We start from the raw sequence: 10,171 nt of genomic DNA on the forward strand, positions 1-10,171 counted from the left end.
AACATTTAAGTGTGGAAAACATGCAAAAAAGTAAGAAATCAGGAAGGGGGCAAACACTTTTTCACACCACTGTATATCTCAATATTTTGAACTCTCTAAAGCACTTATTTAACCCTTTGATGCATATAGTCACACCAGTATGATGATTTTATTAGTCCCTGCAGCATACTCTATGTCTGTAACATTCTTGTTCATTTTCATTGGTGGATTCTACTGGAACAAACTTAAACTTGCATGAAAAAGTGAGAATCACAACCGCAAAATAAGTTTACACTTAACAACACAGTATTTATCCAAACTGGGTGATTGCACCCACGTGGGCTTTAACAGCTGGTTGGACCTTTTTATGTCATATGGGATTCATTTGGAAAAACAAAGAGCTCTGAGTCATTTGCTCCTGTTTCTGGTTTCTTTGACCACATTTTACTTTGTGTGGGCGGAGATGTGGACGTGCAGAGTTTTAGGCATTCTTGGTGTTCAGTGGGTGGCATTTCAAATGGTGAAGGTAATTGTGGTGCTGCTACCTTTTGTGGCACTGGGTTTTGCTGCATTACTGGAGATAACGATTGTTTGTTCAGCATCTTCCCTACGATATCCAAACCACTGCAAGTGAATGGATCCAGTGCTGTTTCTTATCAGAACCAGTTCATCCACCTCCATTTTCAACGCTTTCCATTTCTTTTGCTCTCCCTAGGCTCCTTCTCTGTTTCCTGCTTCCCCCATATACAAAACAGGCAACTACGTCTAGACTATGTGAGTTTTTCTTTTTGTGTCTATAAAAGGGAGAGAGCCATAGGAAAGCGCAAGAGAAGCAAAACGCTGAAGGAAATGTCATGTCAGTGGCTTTAAAAAAAATTGCGTGACACTTGTAGTTGATGTTCGCAATATAGTCACTGACTACATCTCACAATACATTGAGTATATTCAATATATTGCCCACCCCACACGTGATATATGTATTTCATGGGCTTTATTGTCCTGCACCTCAATAAAGCTCACTGTGCAAATGTTTCTTTAGATTTACCTTATGGTTTTTCACCCAAACAATCATCTGCTATTTTTGTCTCTGACTGTGATATAATCTAAATCCTACCTGGTACCAGCTGCCGTATCCCCCGTAGGCGGCCTGTGAGGTGGCGTCTGTGCCCATCACAGGAGGAGGGGGTGTGGTGATAGGGACATGCGGCATGGTGGGTGCAGACACGGCAACAGCGGTGCCATCCTCACTTTTGCTCAGCTTCTCCGGGTCCTCATCCCTAAAAAGTATCATTAAAATTATTACAAATGATCTAATTTATTAGTAACAATAAAGAAAGATCTTATTTACACACACAAAAAATTCCAATCACTATCAATCTCATATGCAGAGCAGCTGGAACAAATCAATACATCATTTGAGTCAAGACAATTTGTGCAACAAGTCGATGTGCATCAGAAAAAGTAAACTCATAAGACACTGCTGTCAGATTTAGTTTTGCTTTTTATAAAGAAAAAAAAAAATCAGGGACTCAATAATAAGACAAAGTCTTCTTAAGACTGAGATTTTCTTTAGATAAAGCCCTAAACTGGGTAATTATGACACTTAAACTCTAAAGCATGCATGATTTTCCAAATCAGTACTGAAGTTACAAAGCTAACATATGAACAAACTTCAGTTTTATATGTAATGCATTAATTTGGCAACTTGAAACCAGCCAAATAAGCAACTATTTATGACACTATTTACTGCCAGCTGCAACATTTACCCATTCTCTGCTTCTCTCTTCGTTCCACCGAGCTCTTTCAGCAGCTTCTGGTGTTCCTCATAGACGGACAGCACACTGCAGACGACACAGAAACAATAATGAATAACAATCAAGTTAAAGACGATAGTTTGTTAATTACCATCAGGGTTTACATCAGACCTATGTCGAACTCTGACCTCTGGATAGAGTTGCTGTAGTCCTCGGCGAACTGCAGGCCTCTCTGTGAGAAGAGGATCTTGGTGTGTGGGGCGAGGGGAGCTGCCAGGGCTCGTGTCACACACTCCTGCACCGCCTCAGCTGACGCCCAGGGGTCGCCCGACACCTCCAGCTCCAGCAGGTTCAGGTGCAGCTTATCGTTATCCTGAGGAGGGACACACGGTCATGAGGAGGAAGACGGCAGCAATTAAAAGCTTCAGTTACTACTATATGTGTCTTAGGCTACATCCACACTAAAACTTCCTTAAATTTAAACTCAGCTTTAAAATAAAAAGATCTCTGTACAACAACAAAATTCTGAGAGGAGACTGGTCAAAATGCTGCGATGGTGCTACTGGCTGAATATTAGTGGGTGTTGATATCTCACCGGACTGATCTCCAGCGCCTCCTGTAAAACCGCGCGGGCTCTGCTGGGGTTCCTGCCCAGCTTCAGCAGCAGACGAGCCAGCTTGATGGAATAAAAAGCGTGTAACGTGGGCTTCTCTTTGGATTCGGCCACCGCCTCCTGCAGCAGGGCCTCTGATTGGTCCAGCTGGCCCGCTCGCCTCTCTAAAGCCGCCCTGCGAAGACGGACCACCGCCAACCCTGGTAGGGTTTTCTCCAGGGCCTCCAGCACCCGGCGGGCCTCGGTTAAGTCACCTGACGGGGAAGATGAGGGAGTTTTCATGATACAATTGTCTGTAATAGCTCCATTATCACTTCATCATCATCATCACTTTGCATCAGACGGCTTTATTCCTGGGCGCCAACATAAACTCTCTGGTTAAGAAGGGACAGTGGTTACTTTAACAACACAAGATAAAAGGCGACATATGTCGACAGTATTCTTATTAATTCGGCATCAATATAATCCATTAAGATAAACTGCATTTGTGTATAAGCTTTACATTTTGGATTTTGTTGCCTCAAGTAGTTAGCTGCACTATTTTAGTGGGAGAAGACCATGGGAATGAGAAGCGAGTCATTTCAAAATTCAGGATTTTCTCACTTGAATAATGCCAGAGTTTCTCACACATTCATTTATTTGTGGCAGCCCTCCACATTAAAACATCTGCCGCCACATTTTGATTTTCTATTTTTGGAGCCGGATCATTTATTAGGTGTGCTGTTGGAATATAAATACGCTCTGATTGCTCCACAATCCCACAGCACAGAGCATTCTCTGGGCCAGTGGTTCCCAACTGGTGGGTCGTGGTCCAAAAGTGGGTCGCTGATCCATTCTGAATGGACCGCAAGTGACTCATAAATGTGTCAAATGTGTAAAAAACACTTTTTTGAAGTACAGTGAATTGCCAGCACAGAGCTTTTATTTTGAAGTGCCTTTTCTTGCTGTAAAGTTAGTGACTAATGGGCAGCTACTTGACAGAGACAGCAAACTAACTCGATGACATGGCCAAACACAAGTATGACCCTGAATATATTTAACTGTGTGGATCTTCAACTAATGACTAAGGAGGAATCTGGTCCCTGTGGCTGCACCAGTTGGGAACTACAGCTCTAGGCACAGTCTGAGCAGCAGAATGTCACATGCCGTAAAAGTGAATATTGACTCTGCATTGCGCTGGGGCTAAAAGTCTGCTTTCATTCACAAACAGCTGCTCCTCTCATTCATCGATCCGATCTGATCAGCTCTGAACAGATCGACTCATCAATTGTCCACACCACTCCTCAGCTACCACCACACAGAGATCACAATTCTGTGGGAAACACTGCAAACAAAGACTCTCTTTCACTCAGAACAAGGGAACTGAGACTTGTTCACATTCTTGCGCCTCCCTGGAGTCCCCTCCATGTTTACTGTCTACACTGTTTGCTGCTGTGTCTGTACAGTGTGTGTTGGTGTGCGTTCATGTTTTCTCGTACCGTGTCTCTCCTCGAAGGTGGCCCACTGCATGTGGATGTTTGGTTTGTATATCAGGTGGATCTCACAGGCTCGTTTGAAAACAGCCCGCGCCTCGTCCACACTTTGCGGCTCCAGGTACTGAGTATACTGGACGACATGTACAGGAACATGTTAAACAGAGATCACAGCTTTACACACACCAGTGATCATACACTGTTTTAATCTGTGTATGCCCTCTTGTGCATTCTTCAACACGCTTTTCCTCCTTACCCTGGTCCAGAACTCCTCATACAGAGCGCAGGCGATGAGGCAGCGCTCAAAGAGGATGCGAACCCTGTGATCATCAGTGGCAACCGCAGCGTCCTCTGATTGTTCTTGAGGCTGAGCTGTGACCTCTGACCCCTCTGTGGCTGCCTGGTTTGGATCTAGTGGCATGAAAACACTTTCAGATGTTAACAGAAACTTGTAGAATCGCTCAGACTGTACGTACATGTGACAGTATGTTTATCATGTAGTCACCTTGTTGGGGGTCTTGGGGGTCTTTGGTGTCATTGCTCAGCTGAGCGATTTCCCAGTCCAGGTAGGAGTGCCAGCTCCGCAGCTGGTGACGATCGAGAGGCTTGACGTGGAAGTAGGGACGTTTGATCTAGGGGCCGCAGAAGAATAAATCAGCATGTAATCAAAGTGTGTAACGTGTCCAGAAAGAAAAAAATTAAATCAAAATACTTTGCTCATCCCTAGATTCATAACATTTCAGAACAAAGTGCCTATAAATTAATTTTGTTTTCTTGGTTTTGAGTTTCAAAAAATAGAAAAGGTGACTGAATGACAAAGGAAGGAAGATGAGGAAAATAATAAAATAACAGAGTGAAGAAGAAAGTATGAAATAACTCACAGCGTCTTCATAGTGCCATCTCTTGCGGACTTCTCCCTCGTTGTCCTGGTAAACTTTGTCCCTTCGAATCAGCACTTGTTCCCTTATCTTCTGCATTAACTCCTCCTAAACACACACACACAGAACCAATCACCTATGTGACCATCTCTTTCACTCAAGTCTCACTAGCAGACATGTTCGAAACTAAGTGCGAGGCAGTCAGAGGTTACTCACGGAGTCTGTGCCCTCAGGTGTGGCGGGCTCTTCCTCCCCCGGCGGCCTCTCCTCCTCTTCCTCCTCCTGTGCCCGTTCTGCACGTTCTGCCTTCTGACTCTGACGACACAACGCCCTCAGCTCCTCGTACTCCTCTGGGGAGAGCACCTCCTTGGGCTCGTGGCCGTTCAGGTGCTCCTTGAACCTGACGGAGGGCAGGAGGGTAAAAACAGAGCAGGATGCAAATTTGATTAATGGTGCTGAAGTTAGAGGAGAGTATTTGACAGATCATTATAGTATGTTGACTTAACATTTCCCTAAAAAAAGCCTATGGTGACTGAATCATATATACCATTTATCATTACAATAGTAAACCTGGTACAGACAATAATGCATCACTATGTTTATTTTAAAAATATATATTTCCATGAAGTTTGGCGTGGCTCATGTCTGTGTGGTCTTACTTGTCGTAGTGGGTGTTGTAAAGCTGTGTGGGGACTTTGAGGACTCTGTCCAGGACGGCTGCTGCGTTCTTCATGTTCCCCTGCTCCTTCTCCCACTCCACATAAAGATCCCAAAGCCGGTCTGAGTGGAAGTCCAGACCTGCTGCCACAACCGCGTCCTCGAACACACTGAGTGTTGAAGTCAGAGAACAATTAAAACATGAAAACATTAAGCTTTCTGCGGCATTCATGAATCCGGAGTGGGTTTTTAGTACCAACGTTGTTTCTGTGGAAATCTATTCACAGATTTACTAACATTTCATGAATGAGACCCAACGAGTCTTGTGTATGTATGTGAGAGTACCTGCGAATCCGTGTGGGCGACTCAGGCAGGTTCATGTCCAGTGTTCCCAGCAGCAGATTGATGTAGTGGATCCACAGATCTACACTCAGGGGGATCGCCTGGAGACCCTGAACACACACCTGACAAAACACACCACAACCATTTAGTGAAAAACACTGTCTAAATGCCCTTGAATGTATTCATGGTATGGGAAAGAAGAAACACCTCCTTACCTCCTCTGCCTTATTGTTGTATCCAGCGCGGCGCTCCAGATCAGCAAATTTCTTCCAGTAGCCGTAGCAGAGCGGGTAGCGAACGAGGAAAGCCTCTAGCGCTCTGCGTGACGCCGTGACGTGACTCTGAACAGATGAAAGAAAACTTTGATCCAAATGAGACTGCAACAAGCCTTCAGACCAAACATGTTTTGTGGCCTCTTGGGGACACTGAAGGTCAGTATTTCAACCTTATCATTACTGAGAGACAAGATGATGGTGTCCTACATTTTTTATCTGAGCCCATCAGTTTTCCTCCGTCTCTCTTAGGTCAAAATAACAAACACACACCTCTTGCTCGCAGTACTGCAGCAGGTCGGTCCAGCTGGTGAAGTCTTGAGGATTGTCGTGGGCAGCCTTCCACAGGCGCTCAAAGTCCGCAGGTAGTTCTCCCTCCTCGTCTTCTGCAGCTTGGGGCATGGTGAACGTCGCAGGGTCAGGGCCTACAGGGGCCTCAGGGGCCACGGCAAGACTGCCGTTCTCTTCTGAATTTACTGCCATCTCAGTCGGAGACAAGGCAGGATCGTCAGAAGCCTCCATGGCTAAAGAGGGGGTGTAGATGAAAGGGTAATAAATCAGTCAGTCTTTACTTACATAATTAAAGGCTTTTACAGATGATGCCCTCTTGTTCATTTATTTCATAACTCCAAACATCTTTCGTGAAGCTTTTACAGTAAGAACATAGGCTACTTTTTACTAGACAAGCGTGGCCCTGAATTTGGCTCAAGAATGTCCTTTGAACTGATCAGTCACACACTACTAAGGTGAAGTTTTCACCACTGACCATGGATATCTAGTGTGTTAGCCAGCCATTTCAACAACCCATCAAGTCCCGAAAGGTGAATTTTTTTTCAGCTTGTGCACACAAGGTAAATTATACTGAGGGAAAAAGTTAAAATTAATATGTGTGCACAAGATAAATAAGTTGTTCCCAAAAGAGAAACACGTCTCTTTTTTTATATCTTGAGCACACAATGTAAAAAATTTCCCCTTTCAAGACTTCCAAGGCTCCGTAATTTTCACTCATTAACAAATGACTGAGAAGTCAACAATGACTTTGCTGCAACATTGTTGCAGTGGCTTAAGTTGGTTGTGACGGACCCTTATGCACGCTAGTTACTAGTTATAAGGCGCAAACACACACTAATGACAAAGGAGTCTAATTTAGCGAGCACTGCTACTTTGTCCTTCTATTAGTTTCTCTCTTGTCCTTTCTTACTGCTGCTTTTATATTCAAAAGGCATGACTGCATGCTGGGGCTTGCAGATGTGCTCAGCTTGTCAGTCTTGACAGATTTTGCACCTAAACTTGCTACTGTATCGTATCGTCTTGTCAGATGATCAAATACAGACTTGACCTTGGACAACATTAATATAGGTTACCCAACAATCCTCATTGCATACCTGTATATGACAAAAATATCAAAGAGAATAAGACATTTTTCATTAAAGTGAGTAGTTTTTTGTAGGTATTTATAGTCTACTCAGAGTGTTTATATTTTTTGAAGAATAAGCATTAAATATAGTTATAGATTGCTACTGACTATTTTACTCAAAAAGAAAAGAAAATTATGACGGAGATGGGTTAGCATTTTATAGCAAATGGCACCATTTTTAACTTAATGTGTGTTTTTGTATAAACACAGGGGCAGTTCCAAGGTGGCTGTCTGAATCATTCACACCCCCACTGGCCCCATTGTAACACACCTGCCCGCACTGTCTATATTTACGCTCCTGGGTTGTACTCTCACTGCACAATGAAACATCTTCAATCTTTCAACACCTTGTCTTCCCATTCTCCTTACTTGTTTGTTTGTTTAAGGTGCTGTGGCTTCAGAAACATAAACCTCTGAGTGCTTCTGTTTTTTTCTCTGTTACTTGGTAAAAGAGAAGAAACACTGAACATACTCTCACAATTTCTGAATGAAATGTGATGTAATTCATTAAGTTTCGTCTGTTTCCTGGATAGTTTTGTGACAAGGGGGCCAACAGGTGCTCCTATAATGTAACAAGGTGAGAATGACCAATGCATGAGCACATGCTACAATAATTATTACAAACTAGAAGTAAATCAATCAAACATATTTTAAGCAAATATAAGATTGTGGTCAAATCCAAACATGGTGCGGTGCGACTGATTTCATGAAAGCTAAATATTTTATAAGATTACATTGGGCAGTTAAACCACTTATACGGCTAATTATTCCAGCAGCTTCTGATGCACACATGACAAAAAAAATCAACAAGGCAAAACCTAAATGAGTAGTTGAAGGCTATTATTCCTGAAACGCCCCCAGGTTGCTCCTGCAGAGGGATGTTTCATTCATTTAAAGCTCTGACTTTAAACCGGTCTGTTCTCCACTACAGTGCTAACTCCAGTACTGTTAGGTTGTTGTGGGCATTATTTAACTAACCTGTGATAAAAGGCTACAAGCATCCGCATAGCACCTTGTTAAACACGGGAAGGTGAGTAAGTTAAAGTTGGTGTACAGAACACTGTGCTCTGTCGCGGTGTGTGTTACGTTAGCCTAGCCTAGCTTGTCATGCCTGTGCCTAAAAGAGCTCCGGTCTGAGCCTTTAATTTAAACACCTGCAGCTGAAACTAAAGCTCGTTAATATCTCTGAAACTACGCAGCTCTTTATTTCACATTCATTAACGTTAATTAAACTACCTGAAGACTCCTCGAGCTCCCCGTTGCCGCTCATCTCCTCCTCACAGCCTTCCGCCGCCATGATGGGAAACGACTCGCTGACGTCATCGACGCGCGCGGCCTGTGTGTACAGTTAATGCGCGCGACAAGATGAAGGGAGCTATAAATATGTATTGGACTGTGTGATTGATTTATGGTCAATTATATATATGTTTATTAGATAATTTATACCTGGATAACCCAAGGTCGTTGTTTGGCTGTTAGTTTGTGGTCAATGGTTTATGTGGGTGTGAAAATATACATCACTTAAACACAATAAAAAGCTAAAATGCACTGTAAAAAAGAATCCACTGGTTTAACTTAAAAAAATTAAGGTAACAATTTGCATCTTTTTAGGTAGATCCAACTGACAAACTCAATTCACTTAGCACAACCAACGTGCCTATGTTCCCACAGCCCTATTTCCTTTTTCATAAATTTGTATCAGATTTTATCCTCCTTTCTCCCAATTTGGTAGCCAATTACACCCAACCTATTATCCAGTAGCAATGGACTACAGATGGAATGTAGCTTTTAGCTAAATCTTTGTTTATTGCAAACATTTAATGTAAGTGCACATTGTCCTTTTAAATAAACAAAATAAACTAAGTAGCACAGAGGCCTCGAATTGACTAGCTTCTGGTCAGATCAGTCGAATGAAGCGCAGCAACTGGATACAAACCATAGTTTGCAGTGCATCCTACCTCTGGAAAGCCAGGTTGGCATAGAGGGGGGTGCTCCTGGATGCTTGGAGTCACTTTCTAGCCCTCTGGAGGCGTCATAGGCTCATGGAGGAAACGTTAAGGAAGGAGGATGCCTATTTGAAAACTCCTCTGTGTCACCCTGTCAGTGTCATCAAGTCTACTGCGCTACTCTCTTGGTAAGTGTTTTTGGAAATGTAGGAACACAAGACCTGAAAATGTCCTAGAAATGTGGGAACATAGGGCCTAATTTTGAGAAAAAATCTTAGAAATGTGGGAACATAGGGCTGTGGGAACATAGGGCCTATTTTGAGAAAAATCTTAGAAATGTGGGAACATAGGGCCTAATTTCAAGAAAAATCTTAGAAATGTGGAACATAGGGCTGTGGGCACATAGGGCCTAATTTCAAGAAAAAAATCTTAGAAATGTGGGAACATAGGGCCTATTTTGAGAAAAATCTTAGAAATGTGGAACATAGGGCTGTGGGAACATAGGGCCTAATTTCAAGAAAAAAATCTTAGAAATGTGGGAACATAGGGCTGTGGGAACATAGGGCCTATTTTGAGAAAAATCTTAGAAATGTGGGAACATAGGGCTGTGGGAACATAGGGCCTAATTTCAAGAAAAATCTTAGAAATGTGGGGACATAGGGCTGTGGGAACATAGGGCCTAATTTCAAGAAAAATCTTAGAAATGTGAGAACATAGGGCTGTGGGAACATAGGGCCTAATTTCAAGAAAAATCTTAGAGATGTGGGAACATAGGGCTGTGGGAACATAGGGCCTAATTTTCAGTGAAAAAAAATTCTTAGAAATGTGGGAACATAGGGCT

At 42.9% G+C, this 10,171-nt stretch overlaps 1 protein-coding gene across 1 annotated transcript in view; it reads right to left on the reverse strand.

The window, feature by feature from the left end:
* Positions 1-8,706, reverse strand: part of si:ch211-114c17.1 (pre-mRNA-processing factor 39) — an 11,747-nt gene extending 3,041 nt beyond the window's left edge. The window contains exons 1-14 of the mRNA XM_050041610.1: positions 8,621-8,706; positions 6,241-6,491; positions 5,911-6,036; positions 5,699-5,817; positions 5,356-5,523; positions 4,913-5,096; positions 4,700-4,804; positions 4,324-4,450; positions 4,075-4,229; positions 3,825-3,951; positions 2,329-2,600; positions 1,922-2,106; positions 1,746-1,820; positions 1,094-1,256 (exon numbers count right to left, since the gene is read on the reverse strand). Of these exons, the coding sequence (XP_049897567.1) occupies positions 1,094-1,256; positions 1,746-1,820; positions 1,922-2,106; positions 2,329-2,600; positions 3,825-3,951; positions 4,075-4,229; positions 4,324-4,450; positions 4,700-4,804; positions 4,913-5,096; positions 5,356-5,523; positions 5,699-5,817; positions 5,911-6,036; positions 6,241-6,491; positions 8,621-8,681 (2,118 nt within the window). The 5' untranslated portion in view covers positions 8,682-8,706. The remainder of the gene's footprint in view (positions 1-1,093; positions 1,257-1,745; positions 1,821-1,921; positions 2,107-2,328; positions 2,601-3,824; positions 3,952-4,074; positions 4,230-4,323; positions 4,451-4,699; positions 4,805-4,912; positions 5,097-5,355; positions 5,524-5,698; positions 5,818-5,910; positions 6,037-6,240; positions 6,492-8,620) is intronic.
* Positions 8,707-10,171: the final 1,465 nt, after the last annotated feature.

This window comes from Epinephelus moara, chromosome 4 (assembly GCF_006386435.1).
Source record: "Epinephelus moara isolate mb chromosome 4, YSFRI_EMoa_1.0, whole genome shotgun sequence".
NCBI lineage: Eukaryota > Metazoa > Chordata > Actinopteri > Perciformes > Serranidae > Epinephelus > Epinephelus moara.